The 18,932-nt window shown below is 35.7% G+C and overlaps 1 protein-coding gene across 1 annotated transcript in view; it reads left to right on the forward strand.

Moving 5' to 3' along the window:
• Mdga2 (MAM domain containing glycosylphosphatidylinositol anchor 2) overlaps positions 1 to 18,932 on the forward strand; it is a 687,020-nt gene that overhangs the window by 299,113 nt on the left and 368,975 nt on the right. Inside the window, 1 exon segment of the mRNA XM_050163190.1 lies at positions 15,928 to 16,067. Within this exon segment, the coding sequence (XP_050019147.1) occupies positions 15,928 to 16,067 (140 nt within the window).

An 18,932-nucleotide genomic window follows, 5' to 3' on the forward strand; every position in this document is an offset into this window, starting at 1 on the left:
CTCATTTTAAAGAGAAAGAAATTTACAAATTATTCGTAAGAATAATAATGTAAATGTGTGTGTAAAATTCCCATTGTAAGAATGTCAATGGTGATGATTTGGGACATTTGTTTTCATGATATTGATGCAAGAACTGACTCCCTGTAGGACAAGAGGAAAAGGACACATGCTGAAAACTCCAAGGGACTCACAGATGCTGATATGAAAGCAGACACTGTGGTTAAAAGGAAGGATTGGCTTAAAATGCCAACTCAAGGATAAGAAGCAAAGCTTGTGACGGATTGTGAAAAAGCCACACTGACTAAATATGATAAAGATAGGTAGTCAGTCAGTCAGTCAGACAGACAGACAGACAGGTTCTCAGAAGCAATGCCAGTGCTGCTGAACTGAATGGCTATCTTTGTAATCTGGGCATATCGTTCTTTTACATCTTCTTGCTTCTAAAGTAGCCAATAAAACCAGTCAAGTTTTTAAGGATGGTTTCTGCCTCTATCTGCCTTAGGAAAGAGACCACAAACTACCTTGAAGACAAGAAATTAACTAAGAATACTTTTAACTGCTTCTTGGTAGTTGTGAAAAAAAAGAGAGAGAGAGAGAGATCTTATTGTAAGGAACTACACATCAGATTCCTGCAGGATTAGCAAGTACTGATGTTGACTCAGTGACCAGAGTATAAAGTTTCAAGATCAATAATTAATGAAGTCACAGATAGACAGAAGGGAGTTTCAGTCGCCCTTAACTTAGTGCGGACCAAGTGAATAGCAGCAGATCATCCCCTGGGTTTGCCCTCTATTTGTTCAAACTATGCTAACCCAGAGAACTAAGCAATCTCACTTGGTCAGCTCTAACTAATCAAAATCCAAGTCATCAAAACTGCCTCAGCCTTTGCTCTGTTTATGCATTAGTCAACAGATAAATATCAACAGATTGTCTTCCTCTCCTAGGAATCCCTTTCTCAATTTTCCTATGCGATTTCCATAGTTTGTCTTTACCGAGGACCAGTAAAATGATAGTACAGTTTATTTCTATGCTTCAGAATCAGTTTTGTCTCTCTGATTATGATGGTTTTTCTACTTTATCTTTACAATTTCTGTAATTACTTTATCCAGATAGATAAAACAACGAATTGCTAGAATTTTCAATATAAAACTTATGGCTTTTATTAATGATTTGGAACCTTACATCACTTTAATTATGGGGATTTCAAATACAGTACTTTTACCCAACCTGCCAAGTTTGCCTGGATCATAGCCAATACCTGTAACTTGGGAGACGTTTTATTCTTTCACATACTATACTACTTTAAGCCACTATCTATACATTCTCAGAGAGCAGTCATGTGATGTTGAAATCCATTAGCATTATTGGAGTGTGATATGAACTTACAGTTTTCTCCTAAGATGCCAGCAGCAACTTCTGTTCTACCTCTCCCTGAGTTCCTTAATAAAACCCTTAATAGTTTCTGGCAGTATCCAACCATATGTTAATTCCTCTCAACTCATGTTTATAGAAAACGGGGTAATAAATAAAATTACAAGCAATGACCAAGCTCATTTTGGCTCAGATCCATGGCTCTGTTCAATCGCGTGTCCCCTATAGTGAGTCACAAATCATATGTTGTCATTCCACATTCAGCTTATGTCTCAAAATTCTCAGACTTTTTTTTTTTTTTGCCTAAATGCAACACAGAAGTTTGATGGCATTTGTGGCAATTTAAACAGTAATTAAATCTGTCAAAATTTTAAGCAAGGAAATAAGATAGTTAAGTTTTTAACTATATTTTTATTTATTACATTTGGTAACTTTCCATTACATTTTTCATGTATTACTTTTATTCTCTCATCATTCCTTTTCTCCATCATCTCTGCCTCATCCCTGTTTAGGTCATTCTATCCCTTTTCTCTTTCACATGTATTCTATTATCCATTCTACACTGGCCTGCTAAAGCTCTCCTTTCCCTCTTCTCATCCAGCCCTTTCTAACTTAGGGATACCTACACTCACATGTAGACATGCCTATAGGAAAACTAACAACTGTCTACTGCAGTAGCTTTCTTCTGTTCAATGGTCAATCATGAGTAAATGAATTCATGAAGATGTCTTCAATTAAAATCTCCAACAAGATTTAAGCAGTCTCCATATTGCTGTATTACTGTCTCCATGTTTGAGTGGATTTCCTTCCTTGAAAAATGTGGTCTCCCTTTTGTTATGCATGGGCCTGGGAGGATTGGCCTTTCCAAACTGTACTGTATTAGTCTAACAATTCCATGAGAAAGACAAATCTAGGGCTAATGATGGTTCATGGCTTATGGAAATAATCAGTCAAAGTTTCACTTTTGTTGGAAAAACTTCATGTGCAGAGTAATGTTTAAATAATATTTATAGCAGTGACTGTTAAACTCATTGTATTTTCTTTTTCTGGCAAAATATTTTCTTAATTCTGAAAATTTCATGCAAACTATTTTGATCATTTTCATCTCAATAATTTTATACAAAAATCTATGAAGCTAGAAATAAAAATATTTGCAAGTGCAATATCAACTGTATATAAATCACCAACATAAAAAAAAAGATTAAAAAATATCATCACTTTGGGGACCAAAGTAATGTGCCTTGCCCTCTCTGAGGAATGGATGTGAGATGGGGCATGGAGGCAGATAGAGAGAATGGGAAGAAAAGAAGGAGTAGGAACTGGGACTGGTATATAAATAAAAAAGACAGTTTAAAAAAAAAGTGAAAGAAAAGAATTTTTTTTTAAAAATATCTGTCATCACACAAAAGTTGTCTTATGTGATAATTGAGTTATAAAAATGGTTGTTAAAAATTTCAACTGAAACTGGTCAGAGTCTCCTCTATCATAAAGTATCTACTTTTTATGTAACCATTAGGAGGAGATATAAATATAAGTTTTAGGAACTTCACAAGACACATTTGTTTTCTTCTGGAGTCTCTCTCTCAGACATATAATTAGAATGAATTGTTATACAACACACAGAGTGAAATAAAGACACAGGAAAGTCATTTACCTAGTGTCAATTAATTGTGTCACAGTGAAAATTTGAACCTCAGCATGTATATTTAGAGTGCACATTCATATACATGGTACTTCCAAAATCTTTGTAGTCCAACCTCTTCTCCAGGGACTACTTTTGAAATATAACTGATGCCAATGTTTTTCTGCCAATATGTTTGGTAATACAGATGTAAGTTTCTGTATGTGATGATATTCAAGTTAAATTTTTCACATATATGAAGTGGGTTCATTTTTCATTACATCTTTTTGAGATTTGTCTCTTTGATCAATTTCCTTAGAGATAGACCCAAACCTGTGTGCATTTCACAACTGAAATTACATTAGCAAACCCATTTCAAGAAAAACTGAATTTACCCATCAAAAATGAATGTATATATTGCATTACAATTATCTCAAAAGTAGTATTGACTTATTATTTGTGTCTAATGCAAAGCAAAACTAAAATATTTAAATTTGTTTTCAGGGTATTTATGTTGTACTGTATTGAAAATATTTCATAGGCCACCTGTTCTTTGAAGTAGAGTTTGAAAAACAATAGCCTAGTTTTCTCAGAACTTGTGTTGGTGATTAAGTTTATTCAACTTGGTTTTCAATACAGACTTGATTTACTCAACTCTACAGGCTGAACTTAGAAGAATCTTTCATGGTAGAAATAAAAACTTACAATGGAGGTCTGGGGTAGGTGTGGGCACAATGAGCAAAGAGCTTGCTTTGAAAGCACAAGGGTCTGAGTTTGATCCCAGAACCTAGGTAAATGTTCCAGGCTTAGTACAGTATATGAAATATCACAACCTGAGAGGCATAACAGGTGGGTTTCTGGGGCCAGTCCAGTCTGACTGATAAGCTGTTGGCCAATCAGAGAGTAGAAAGTGTTACTGAGGAAACCTATAGTGGTTTCTGGTTTCTACACAGACACACATTCAAATAGAAATTATAGTTAAACAAACTTTTTTTGAAAGAATTTAAACAAAAATCATGTAACCTTTAACAGTAAAGGACTGTAGCTATAATAAATGTTTATTTAATTTTTGTTTTACTTATACAAAAGTGTCAAGGGACTGTCACTAGTCAGAAGGTTTAATAGAAGGAAACTGTTTTTAAAATACAAATTTCACTAAAAATGATTGCAAATGTTAAGAGCTATGAGTCACCCATTTGATTTGCTATTGTCATTAAGATTCTGAGATTTGTGTTAAATTGCCAAATTCACAGGCAGATACTCTTAATATAATTCATGTCTGTTCTTAAAAGATATATTTGTGAATTTAAGTAGGAGTTCATATAAAATGTTTATAATTGAAATTGCTCTTGTCCTTTGATTAACCAAAGTAAAAAAAAAAAAAGAAATAAAAACTAGGTGTACAGTTCTAGGTGTACAGTCCTGAGAAGATGAGTGACGGAAGACCTGGGAGAGGCATGTAGAAGAGGGAAAGTTTATCATGGAATGTTGTGCAGCCTTGAGTTGCAAAGATACTTGCAGGATCAATTTCAATTCTCCACACTCAAATGAAGAAATTGCATTACTTGAGCAAAGAATTCAGGCATTTCAGCTCTGTGTGCATTTCTTTTCAAATAGTGAAAAGCTGATATTTTAAAACATGAAAGTTGATTAATTACTTACTGATTATTACTTAGATCTTACATTGTGTGATTTGGACAAATTATTTTCTTTAAACTCTTATGCAATGGCATCAAGTAATTTAAGAAACTGTTCTTAGTGTTTAAGAATGTAGATAGCAGTTTTTCATTTTTCTTAATTGTGTCTTAATACTTAAATCTAAGAGAAAAATTAAAAAAGTTTTGAAATTAGAATGTGTTGTCCTTAAATGAATAAACATACATAATACGCCAATAAAACATATAAAATCTGTTTGTAATGTAGGGGAGAAATACAGACAAAAACAATGCCTTGGAAATTCATTCTATTGCCTGGCAGTATTCATATATTCACATGGAAATAAAAACATGTGCTTCTCAAAGTGAGCAAGCTTTTAGTGCTTGTTGAATTCTGAGTCCTTTATTGCCATCCTGGAGACTAATTGGAAGCGGTAGCTGTGCTTTTAGTTAGTCAGGCTATTGTCCTCCCAGAATTTAAATGGCTAGCACTAACTGTGCTTATGATTGTTCAGACTATGGGTGTGCACCATGACTGTACTTCTTCCTCTCTTCTGAGGCCCACAGGCATTGACCCCATTTGATGAAGAACTTGCCCTCGTTGGAACCAGTTACAGACAATGAATGACATTTCTCAATGGAAAGAGGGAATGGAGACATTAGCAGGCCAGATTCTGCTATTTCTGTCTGCTATTATCACTCTTGGAAAAGCAAATTGAAGTTTTCATTTTTGGCACATTTTATAATAAATCCCATTTGTTTTTTCTTTGATGAGCTTGGCTGGGAGAAAAAATTATTCTTTCTAAATACCCAGTTTGTGATTAAAGATGGGAAACAATGGGAACAGATTCATTCAGTTTAGTGTATGCTGAGGCTATGTAGTAATTTCAACAGAAGAAGAAAAGCTCTAACTTTTAGAGAAGTATGAATATGTTGTTATACCTTTCAGGCCCCAAACCTAAATATACTGACATTATGGATACCCACGTCTCCTATTCCCTGTTTCTTATTGTATGGTGGCTATTCCTTCTAAATACAATGCATGGATCATGAGATAAATATGACTTCTGACATTTTGCCTACATTTGAAGTAGAGGAGACCCCATCAAACACTTCAGAACCTTATGTGTTACAGACCCTCATACAGTTTCACAACAGCCTGTTCCCTTCACTGTGCCCACATGAAGAATGGTGCCAGATGAGCAATAGGAAAGCTGCTTTGTGTTTATCTTAAATAATATATGTGTATCAAATATCTATTATATTTACTTATATTTATATTAAATATTTAAATATATATTTGATTTTGAGGTGAAGGGCAGAGATCTATTTTCCAAAATTTGGAGCAATTATATTTATAAGATTTATTTTTCCAAGGACCACCCACCTCCATCCAGGTCTAGTAAGGTGAGCATCCAAACTGCCTAGGCTCCCACAAAGCCAGTTCGTGCAGTAGGATCAAAAACCCATTGCCATTGTTCTTGAGTTCTCAGTAGTCCTCATTGTCCACTATGTTCAGAGAGTCCGGTTTTATCCCAGGCTTTTTCAGACCAAGGCCAGCTGGCCTTGGTGAGTTCCCAATAGAACATCCCCATTTTGGGCTGACGAGGGAGGGGGACTTTTTGAGGGGAGGGGGAGGGAAATGGGAGGCAGTGGCGGGGAAGAGACAGAAATCTTCAATAAATAAATAAATAAAAGAAAAAAGATTTATTTTTAAGATTCTGTAGGTCTGTGTGTAGCTATGTATACATAAGCATAGGTGCTGGCTGAGACCAGAGTCATTGGATCCCCTGGGTGCTGACGTAAGAGATGGTAGGAAGATGCCTCAAGTGGGTGTTTTGGGAGCTAAACTCCAGTCCTCTAGAAAAGCAGTAAGTGCTCTTAAAAACTGAGCCATTTGCCCAGCCTCTGTTTTTATTTAAAAGGCAGTTATCCAGCCTTGACTTAGAGAGAAATCAGGATGTTCTAAAGAATCTAATATAAAATTAAGACCCACATAGAAAGGAAGGGAAGCTTTACTCTTCCTTACATGGGTCTTCATGTTGGGGAACTCTGCACAGTACACGTATGTCCTGCTAAGACAAACATTTGATGAATAAAATGTGTCATAGACTCCCATGTTGCATGGAGACATTCAAATATTTCTCCTGGGAAATTCTGGGAAGGATGTAGAAATGTCTAGGAAGGACATCTTACTAGAAATAGGAATGCCTGGTGGCCAAACTTGAATGTGTCAGACTTGATTGGCCCTATTACTTCTCTGCTCACCTGTCAAAGATCGTCAAATGCTGAGCAAGGAAGGGGATGCAGAAGCCTTACAGTCACTGAAATACAAATTTTTCTTCTACAAAACATGCAAGCAAGTTTGAAACTTTAGCTTTAGATATTAATAAGTGACACTTATAGCTGAAAACAAATGGATATTTCAAAAAATGTAGGATAACACATTTCTTAAAATTTGCTGACATTTGATTTGAAAAGGCGCATGTAGGTGACTTAGTGGAAGTAAATTTGATTAACACAAAATATTTAATATCTGTTACAATGAGAGCCGTTCACCACAGCCATGAGGTTAGAATGAGCTCTTGATTAAAGTCTATGTGATCAATAGATTCTTACTTCTTCCATTCTATTATTTATTAAGTTAGAAAATTTAGACATTTTTCTACCTAGGGAACAGGAATACAGTATTAGCCAAATTTGGAGGGTGAGGAAAACTCGTAAAGAGAAGGGAGGTAAGCTCACAATGTCTCTAAAACTGTAGTGAACTCCAAACAAGTGAAGGGAACAAAAAACAGCGAGTGAACAAAAGATAGATTTAAAACAATATCGTTTCCATTATTGATATAACAGAATATTGTCTTTTGGAGATGACATAAATAAGTTGTATGGTAAGTGTATTGTTCTGAAAGATCCTTACAATGGAAACAGAATCAGGTCAACAAGGTTGAGAAGGATGTAAAAGAAGAACATGGTGGGGGGAAAGGAAACCTTACCAGAGTAGAATTTTTGCTTGAGCTGTGCCTTTATAAATACCAACGAACAGGACAGAAGGCAGCCAGCAGAGGGCAGGACAGCCAAGCATGCTCACAGCCTCCTCACTGATGCAAAACAAGAGCAGGCCTGTTGATGAAAAGATAAGTCTGTTTTTCTTGACTGTTTGCTTTTTAAATAGGAACAAGATGTATCGTGTTATAAACTGTAGAGATGAATCCTGATTGCCCATTCTTTTATAGAAGTGATTAGAGAGCTTTGGGAAATACCATCATGTTTGCTAAGAACTTTGCAAAAGTTGAACATGTTAAAGAATAAGAAGAAAGAAGGAAATAGACTAGATACATAGGAAATATTGTTTTAAAAGGTGAATGGAAGCTTCTATAAACTGCTGTGTTGGCAAATGATTAGCATCACATTGGAAATGCAGATGTGTGGCATCTCATCCATCCTTCGAGGATGGTGCCGCATTTCTGTGCACTATTTGGTTGCTTACTCCTTGTTTATTTGTAATTTTTTTATTTTCAAATATCGCATCTATTATAATCTTGTACAAAGATATTTTTTTATTGAGAAAAGGAAAAAAAAAGTTTCTGCCTCCTCCCACCCTCCCATTTCCCTTCCTCTCCTCCCACTCCTCTCCCCCTCCCCCCACTCCTCTCCCTCTCCCTCTCCAGTCCTAAGTGCAGTCAGGGTTCCCTGCCCTGTGGAAAGTCCAAGGTCCTCCCTCCTCCTCCGTCCATGTCTAGGAAGGTGAACTAACACTGCCATCCTGTTTTGCTCAACCAAGAGTTTTTTTTTTTTTTTTTTTTACTCAGTCAGGTCTCATGTCATTCTTCTTTTGATCTCCCTTCTCTGCAGACTGTGTGTCGCTCAGAATTCACCAGCGCCATCTAAATGCTCAAAGGCAATGACCTTTTGTTTCTTCTCCTCTTAAATGACAACTCTGTCAAAAATATGTTCTAGCGTCCCTTCAGGTAACTTCAGAAGCACACATTTGCCCTGCTTTCCTTCCTCTCCTAGACTTTGTAAATCCTATCAAGTCTTTTTCCTTCCCTTATATGTTTAAGAGATTCCACTGATGTTGTTCAGTACCCTTCTAAATTCACACACTACATGGTCTGCAATTGAAAATTTATTTATTTGCTTATTAAAAGTCCTAAGTCTTCACAGCCACCAACAGCTGCCTAGTCATTCATCAGTAACATCCAAGACTGAGATATTCATAACTAGCTTGAGGGGGAATGCCAGTCAATGAGGGTCATGGAGATTAGGAAGAACTAGTCTAGACCAACATGAACATTTAAAAGTCAGGTTATAAGATGGTTATGAAAAGAGAGTTCAGATAGTTATTGAAAATAAGCAGCAGCAGAGAGAAGAAGAGCAGAAGCCACCGTGTTCCAGAAGTATTCTGCACATATGCTGCACTGGGGGGAGTGGAATAAGGAGATCAATTGCCAGTAATGCTGTTTAGCTAAGTGTAAAATGATGTAGAAAATGAAATTCAATTTAGAAAAGACTATGACAGCTTAAATCAATGGGAAAATGGAGGGAAATTCTGAATATGATTGCCTTTGGTTTCATAAGCAAAAATGAATGACAGGAGGGAGAATTGTAAAACGATGTGCTGATTCTGCTGCCTCTGCCTGGCCACATGAGAGCAGTTTTCTCTCTCCCTGCCCCTCTGTTTCTCTTCCAGAACACTCCTCTCCTCTACTTCTCCCTTGTGCACAGGGATTTACTGATCTACCCATTGTAGTAAAAAGACAAACAAAGGGGGTTGTCCAATCTCCAAACTGTATCTCCCAGAAGATCCTCCATATGCACCAAGAGCTTAAGCTGAGTTGGTCTGATGGGGAGAAAACATTTTAGTGACAATTTTAATGGGACAGAGCAACTTTGCGTGGTATATGAAGGACTGAAGCCATCTGCTCAAATCTAAGGCTTTCATTGGGGGCTCTTAAAGCAGTGAGGGCTAATACCAAAGTGATTGCTGCATAATAACAGCGTAAACTTCAAGGACTGTAATTGTTATAGGAAAAGGCTTAACCTTTAAAACATTGCTCATCAAATCCCTCATTCTAGCAATTGACCATGACTTACACATAGGGTCCCTTATTTCATGCTTCTTCCCCGTAAATTATGTGTACTCGTAAGTGACTGAGTGTGCCTTCTACTAAGTCGTTTTTCTTAACATGGTACAAAAGATGGAATTTTGTGGAGCTGTAAAGAAAAAATGACATTGCAAAATCTGTGGGAAAAAAAGATGGAGCTAAAAGTTACACAGGGGTGACCTATTTCAGATAAGCAAATAGTACATATTCATATCCCCTCCTACTGAATCGTACTATATAGCCCAGGTTAACGGGAAGCTCACCATGAAGTTCAATTCATAGAGATCCACATCTGGGGGGCTGATATTGAAGGGGCGTGTATCTGACTGCATAGCCTACACACTGTCTTTCATATGCGGATCTCAGCTCTTAATGTTTATAAGCACATGGAAAAGTGGTATGGCTGGGACAGTGGGCTACACACTGCAGAGGAGACAAGGAGAGGGGAAAGAGGTGTGGAGAAGGGGGAAGGCAAAGCAATGAGACACATTTGACTGGGAAACAGGAAGAAGAACTCTTATAGGGGAAGGGCATGAGAGAGAAGAGAAGGGGAAAAGGAGGAGGAGAGAAAACCAGAGCAAATTATGTTTGAAATGTCATAATGAAACTTCATACTTCATATGCTGGTTAAATGAATTAGTCATTTGTAAGAATGATAGTAGCTTTCAACTGAATTTTTCATTCTGGGGAATGGAGTGTGACGATCTTCTTCCATCTACATTATGTGTACTAGAACAATTTCTAAAGGTTATTGATCTCTGGATTAAATTAGATATTCTTCACCTCATTTTATTTTGAATAAAAGAATCGCTTTTATCTTGGCAAGGCTGGGTAGCCAACAGTGCCATCTAAACTCACTCCCCTCCCTTCACGCTGCTTCAATAAAATCCTATCCATCACGACGTTGAACTATCTCCCTTTGTCACGTTGGTCTGAGGCATTGAAAAGCAACTTTCTGGTGCCTGCAGATCAATTGCTAGGGTAGAGGAGTCATACTGGAGTCAAAATTTAGAGTAGATTATTCTTTAGTGAATGAGCCACATGCTTATACCATTCTTTCTGGAACACAACAGCGCTTGATTCCTGATATGTTTTCAAACAGACTGCTTGCTCTCAGGAGTGTCTGCCTGCTTGTGTGCTCAGAGCATCTCTTTCCAAACTTAGCTTAAATGTCACTGAATTTGTGAAGCCTGTTGCAATGCCCTAGGCAGTTTTAGCTCTTCTTATCTTTGTTCCAATGTAACTTTAAATTTTTTTTCTTTGGGTATACTACCTGTTCTGTTTAGCCATCTTTTATTTTTTGTCTTAGTCTGCAGCTCCTGTAGGCTGTCAGCTCTTTGAAGATATAGCTTCATGTATACACTAGTATATTTCATGTAGACACTAACCTTCATGTATAGCCTCACCCTGGCCTATTAGTGGATGCTGCATGCAATGTGAGAGAATAAATATTCTCCTAGTTTTTGATATTGGGAATTTATCTATGTTCTTTTTTCAACTGAATGAATTGAAATTGGTTTTAACTTTCAAAACCATACTTTAGTAAGATAAAATGTGTCCCTCTTTTGCCCTTTTAAACTGACCTCTTGAACACAAAACTAACTTAGTCAAATTAAGGTACCTGGTAGGACTAGTGTTATGAAAGTAATGGGATTTGGCTGACTTCAAAAAATTTGGATTAATCTGAGTCACATGCAATATTTTAACATTTAAGTTCATTGCTGAATCTATAGGGCAAAGGAAATTATAACCTTTGCTCCAATTTCAAGATGATAAATTGAAGCTTATTCCAACAAAGCAGAGGACAAAACCATGTTTTGATTTTATATCAGACAGAATATTTCATTTAATGTTAATAAATTCAGCTGATGTTTTAAGAGAAAATATTCTTGTCTTTATAATTTTGTAATGTTTACTAAAACGCAGATACTATTAATAACTCTGTTTTCTGAATTATGTGATATGTGGCAGATATTAAATGTGACCTTTATCCTAGAACAGAAGTACATGATTATTTTTTAAAGGAGTTTGTGTGTGTGTTTGTGTGTGTGTGTTACCTATTTGACAAGCAAACAGGTATATGCAGAGGCCAATAAAAAATGTTGGATCCTGTGGAGCTAATGTTATGGATAGTTGTGAGTCTCCTAACATGGGTACTGGAAACCAAACCTCAGGTCCATTGGAAGAATAACAGGAACTCTTAATATCTGAATCATCTCTCCAGGCCATAAAGTACCTAGCATGAATGTTAAGAAAAGATAAAAATACGGAAGGCAATCCATGTATTTTGGGGAGAAAAAGAAGATAAGAATTGTGCTTATTCGTCTAAGAACTCACAATGAACATGGCTACAGAGAACAGTCAGGGAATCCTAGATGGGAGAATATCATAAGCAAACATGCTTCTAAACTCAGAGCTCCTTACTCAATCACTGGCGCGGAGGTTCTGTAGAGAGACAACATCTTCACAGTTGTAGGTGTCTGGAACTTGGAAGGGTCAGGGACAGGATAGTGAACTGGGAAGACACTTTGTTTGTTGCATTTGAAACAATTAGATCATTGCTGTTAGTCTAGTTATGGTGCTTGACTTTGTGAATACTTTCACAGTACTTCTTACTTATTTAGTCTGGTCTAAACTACTTTGGGAGTTATGAAGACTCCCAGTGTAATGACTCCAGATATAGCTTCAACAGACCAAAAAGCAAAAAGTGCAAAGGACTGGTGCTATTCATTTTCTTGCTCTCTTGCTTGCTTTTTCTCATTTAGGCTACAGCAAACATGACAGTTGATGTCCTGATGTTTTCTTTTTCTAACTTGAATTTAAGAACATTGATTTGGGTGAGTCTAATACCCATTCAGCAATGCTTTCTCTGTAACTAACCCAGATATCCAAAATATTGACCCTGAGCAGCTACAGTACTGAGAGTCTATCTAATGGATAGCAGGAACATATGCTCAAAACTAAGTTTGGGAGAAAATCGTGGGTTTTACAGGATAGGTGGTGCATTCGTGCTGAGAGTGCAAAACCAATTACCTTTTCCAAGAATGTGTTAAAATATAGAGGAAAGTAGTTGAAAATTAACCCTTATAAATGTCATGATTTGCCTACTGTATAATTTAAATTGTTTAAATATAGGTGCTTATTTGCATAATGAAGCATTTGAACGATATATCTTAAAAATAACAACACTGGGCATTTACTTGAAATTTAAACAAAACATAGCAAGTACAAATTATTCTAGAAAGAATGTCATGTAACTGTGTAATTAGATGTATTAATATATGTGGACTATCATTAATCAGGCTAAATTTAGCATGGGTATTTATTTAAAGAAAAATATCTATATTTTCCATTTAAATTGTTTCTATTTTTGGTTTTTCAGCATCTGTTGACTTTAACTTTTATAATATATGGATAATTATACAAGGCTGATGCCTTAAAAAAAAGTACCTGCCAGGATTAGAGTTGTTTAAATTGAATTCTAAATTTGATCACTGTCTGAAATAATTTGGAGAAATATTGCATGAGACACCAGAGCAACCACAGCATCAGAAGTGTCCAGTGTCACAAGACCCCAGAAACTGCTCATTTTCTAGACAGAATCCAAAGCAATGGCTGAAGTTTTGAACCAAGTAATTCTATAGTCCAAAGAGACATTTGATTCATATAAGTACTATTGTTTTTCAAACCAATGAAATGATGTAAAGTGTTTGGTTACTTTTTGGGGTTATTATTTAATTAAAATATATTTGCATCACTTTTCCTCTCCCCTCTTCTCCTTCCAATCCCCCCCAAAATCTTGCTCTCTTTCAAATTGGTGGTCTCCTTTTTATTACTATTGTCTCACACACACGCACACACACACACACACATACACACTGATAAGTCTACTTAGTGAGGTTGTTCTGTAGATAGTGTGAGATTTGACCACTTTGTCTAGATTTCCCTTTCTGTGTTAGCATGTCTATTGATATTATTACTGTTTCAGGTCATGCTTGTTTACTTGGTTAAATTTTTTTTTGATATGTGTGGGTGTTTTGCACATGTGTATGTATGTGCACAATTTGAGTATCTAGTGCCTGAAGAAGTCACAAGAGGTCTCAGATACCCTGGACCTGGAATGACAGATGATTTTGAAATATCATGTGGGCACCTGGAACTGAACCCACGTACTCGGAAAGGCCAGCCAATGAGCACTCCAAAATCTTAAGCCACATCTCAGTCCATTGTTTAGGTTTCTTTAAAAAGTCAAAGAACATGTATCCCTTGTAATATTTTACTTAATGTAAATATATATATATATATATATATATATATATATATATATATGACCTAGAGAAGTATTTCTATAATGTAGTCTGAGTAGTAGTACCATTAAAATCACATCAATGGGGGGTTAAAATATAAAGTCCTACAGTTATTTTGCCATATGTCAGGTTATTCTGTGCACTAAGGAAAGGTATTCATAGCAAGCACTGGGGACAAGAATTCCTCAGCTGGAATATTGCAAAAAAAAACTTCTAGAAATGGCTTTTATTCCCAGCCAGTTTTGTAGCTTCTAATGATGACTAGTAGAGAGCAATTTGATTTTGTTCTTACTTATATGTTGATTTTTTTTCTTTTTTATTGATTTCTATTGAGCTCTACATTTTTCTCTGCTCCCCTCCCTGTCTCTTCCCTCCCCCGTCTTCAATCCTCCCCCAAGGTCTCCATGAACCCATTTTACTCAGGAGATCTTGTCTTTTTCTACTTTTCATGTAGATTAAATCTATGTAAGTCTCTCTTAGTGTCTTTGAATATCAAGCTTATATGCACAGAATACAGATATTGGTTGATTTTTTTTGTTTGTTATTTGTATTTTGGTTCTCATTTTCATTTTTTCCATCTCATGGACTTACCTATTTCTATTTCCACAAAAATTCAGAAAGATGAAAAGTACACCCTTTTAGTTATTCATCTCCATGAGTGGCCTAAGAATCTAACTGGTATATGTCAAAACATTACATATTAGAAATGATTTTCCCTTTAAAACATGATTTCCCAGAAGAGAACTTTTCATATATTGAGCACAGTCTTTTTCTTCTTCTTAGAACCACCAACATCATTCTCAAGAAATATAGAACTAGTGATCTTTTTATGCCTTTTTTTTTTTTAAAAATCAAACATTCTAGCATTCTTTTTTGGAAATTGATAGCTTCTATTAAGGGCAATGCTGTTTAGAATGGATATTCTTGTCAGAATAGTCTGTGATTGCTGCCCTCTATATGTGCAGGCAATCTTCCCGTTTTCCTTCAGTTAAGATAATTTTATCTTTTATCTCCAAATGTATTACACGCAAAAATGATATGTCCAAAAATGGAGATGACCTCTGTTCCAAAGTTCCTAGCTGTCACTACGTATTTGATCTCAGACAGCATGTATGATTAGCTAAGGATATCTCATCCTTTGAGGGATTTCTGCTCGTAACAGGTAATGCAACCAGAGATAGGCAAATCTCTTAAGGCCCTTTAATATTTCCCCACTATTGCATGGGAAAGTAGGGATGTAGACAGCTCCGCGAGTGTTAAATTATTCTTCAATCAAAATTTAGACTAAGTCATCAATAATTTGCTGTCATCTACAGTGTCTTCACCCGAAGACCACATTTTGTTTGTAATAATTTACAGTTCTGTAGACGCTATTAACTGAGTGGATATGCTGTTTCTAAGCTTGAATATCCCTTGGGTCCTTTTGTGCATCCCAGGATGGTAAGATGAGTTGACTAATGTCTAAGTCTTTAATTTGAATCTCTTGGTCTCTTATATTTGTCATCTTCCTTTTGTGTTATATATTTCAGGTAAATCATTACTTACATCTTTCAGGTTTTGTTTCAGAAAGGAAGAGGCCTTCCTACATTTTAAGAATCAACTTAATCATATGGCCTGTAGTGACATGGTTTCAGAATGCATCAATTTTCTCCCACTGCCTTGTTCTTCTTTGTAATTTTCAGAATGTTGTATTGACCATTAGATAAATTAGAAATGTCTTACTAAGAACATCTCAAATCCCTTGAGAATGTTTGAAGTGTTAGGCTAATGCCAATGAGAATTTCTCTTACAATTGGGATAATTTATGTGAAGATGATTTACTTACGTTTTCATGTATCTTGTGTCTTTTCTTCCTGATTCCACAGCTCCCCCGACAGTTCGGATCGTGCACTCAGGATTGGCCTGTAATATTGAGGAGGAGCGCTACTCTGAAAGGGTCTACACTATCCGGGAAGGGGAAACTTTAGAGTTGACCTGTCTGGTTACAGGACATCCACGTCCACAGGTGAGTCCTGAGCTGTGACGTTGAAGAAGACACTGACTCCTCTTGGAATTTGAAAGTTCACATTCTACACAATTAAGCTGGAATTTATGTATTTGTGTGGCTGGGTGTATTGTTGGGGGATGTGGGTTGTGGGTTGTGTCTGTGTCTTTATTTGCCACTCTAATGTAAATGATAGAATGAAAGATAGGTGTGATCATTTCTAAATATTGATCAAGAGTGCAAGAGCATAAGAAGAAACAAGAAATTTGTTTTTTTTTTTTTATTGTGAGACATTTAGAATGCACTCCCAAGAAAGGTGCGAAAAAGACAGCTACAAAAATGGCTCAGTAAGATAACAATTCATATGGCGATGAGTCTATTTTAGAGTGTGGAAAGCCTGTCTTCATGATGACATAATTGTACCTGAGGAAGCTTTGTTTGGAAGAATGTGATGCAAGGCATCACATGTACTTTTCCAAATCTTAACCATTATATAAAAAACATGCATAAATGTTTTAAATGAACATTTATAGGTGTTAAATGCCTTTGGACTTTCATATTAATTAGCAGCACATTTCTTAAATGATTACCAAAGGGCGTAGTTGAGAAATTTAAAAGGTACTAAAATTATAAATAACATGCAAAGAAACAGCATTCAGAACCAAAAGATATAATTCTACAAACATTATTATAATGTATGTAGAATATACATATGATGTGAAAATGAGATTTGTATACATAATATTCAAGTGATTTTACTCATTAACAATTCTTATTTTCATAAACTTAATCTGACAGCTTTAGAGTTCACACAAATATGTAAGCATGGTAGAGAAAATAAGTTGATTTAATAGAATAAGTTATATATCTTAAGTGCTTTGCTATAATGACGAGAAGTCTAGCTAACACAAGACACAGAAGAGAATGAAATAAAAATTGGGGCGTTTATGAATTTCCCACTGCTTTATTGTCATTCACTTCTGCCACTCTTAACTTAAGGAACCCTTGATTCTATCACATGAACATAAAAAACTAAATTTGTTACAGGATAGGTAGGCTCATTTGAAGACAGATGATTAGATTATACAAGATAGATGGGTAGGTTTGTAGGTTCACAGGACCACAATTATGACTGTGGTGATAAACTATTAATTTAAATTAATCTTGTTGGTTAAGCCTAGAAGTGTAAAAACAAACAAAAACAATGACTAAAGTTCTTTTTAACAGAAAATTATGAGTAATTATATTTTCTGTTAACAGAATATAAATTAAAGAACAGAAGTTAGCTTAATAAAATTAAATTCTATTAAATTTGGCTAAAAATATTTGAACATGATCTAAACAATGATTCCAAAAGAAAACAAGCAAAAAATGGTGCTAGATCTAAAACGATATATGAACTAGTGGTTTTAGAATGCATAGAAAAACTGAGTTCAGTGAGATAATTTCATCAAATACTTCAAAAACATAGTTAACTCAAATAGTATCTCAAGAAATTTTGATGTTATTACAATGTACATTTTAATTAAAAGACCTAATAAGATAGCTAGAATTAAATTCATAATTAAAATAGATTAAAGTAAAAAAATAAGATTGGTGAGAGACAGTTTCCAGCAAGATAACATTTCATCCACGCCCCCCCCCCAAAAAAAACACACCGTATTATGTGGCATTGCCATGTTCTTAGATTCTGAACTATAAGCCTCACTTTGAAATGGAACTTCTTTCTATCCCTGCCATCCCCTGATTGTCTGGCTACCCTCTTTAACAGCTCTCCTTCCCCTTTTACCTTAGAATTGTCTGACACTGGCAAGAAGAAAGACTTTCATTTCAACATTCATATTTCACAGTGTTTTCCCATTCTCTAGCTAATCTTAAATGAGTTCTGGGGAAAAGGATTGGGGAACATTTTTTATTCTTTAATACTTCTGTTTAGGGGGTCCATTAAAATATATTCCCGTTGGTAAAACCAACAACAATGATGACAACAAAAGCCACTGTCATTGGCATCAATTTTTACTTAGTTCCTAGAAGTAACTCTTGTGTTGTTAAGCTCATCCCTTGAGTTGATATTTGCTCTTTGAGATGCTTGACTGGGTGCCTTCTTTGCCAGCAGGCTGTATTGAGAAGGCAACTGAACAGCTGGGGTCTGGCATTCTGGCCAGTGTCTAAAGGACATGCTATTGGCAGCTGCTCCTAAAGATGATTTTTCCCGGATGAGAGCAAGGAGCTGGAACAACTTACTTCTGTATCCAGTCTGACACTAGGGGTGCTGGAAATGAAGATCAGAGAGTTCTTAGTCATTTGTCACCACAGTTTTCAGTCTCCTACCTCTTATCATAGCTATTAGAATAATAGAAATTGCCCATTTCCAAAAACATTACAGACTTTTAAATCTATATTATTTAGATATCATTACAAGTAGTCCAAAAGTAATGGTATATACAAGAGAAATCACATAAGGAAGAGGAACAGTTCGCTGAAATGGATAGGAGGGTGACATTGTAACCAGAATACTTACATGATACCAGCCTCCCTCTCCTAACATAGTAATGTTTGGGGAAATTATCAAACCTCTGTTTCATGTGTCTCAGGGTTTTGTATATTTAATATAAAGTGTGGCTATTATAACAGTAAGGTAAAATAGTTTTGAGTGGCATTTCTATTATATATATGAATACACACACACACACACACACACACACACACACATATATATATATATAATGTATAAAAACACACTTCATATAATGTTTGAGAAAACAGAGCCTAATACAATTTAAGGCCTAGTTGTGAATATTGTCCTAGACATAAAATGATTTCTTTTTTTTTTTTTTAAATTTATTTATTTATTTATTAAACATTTCTGTCTCTTCCCCCCCGCCG

This window comes from Alexandromys fortis, unplaced genomic scaffold (genome assembly GCF_014885135.2).
Source record: "Alexandromys fortis isolate MF-2015 unplaced genomic scaffold, M_Fortis_MF-2015_v1.1 scaffold_17, whole genome shotgun sequence".
Lineage (NCBI taxonomy): Eukaryota > Metazoa > Chordata > Mammalia > Rodentia > Cricetidae > Alexandromys > Alexandromys fortis.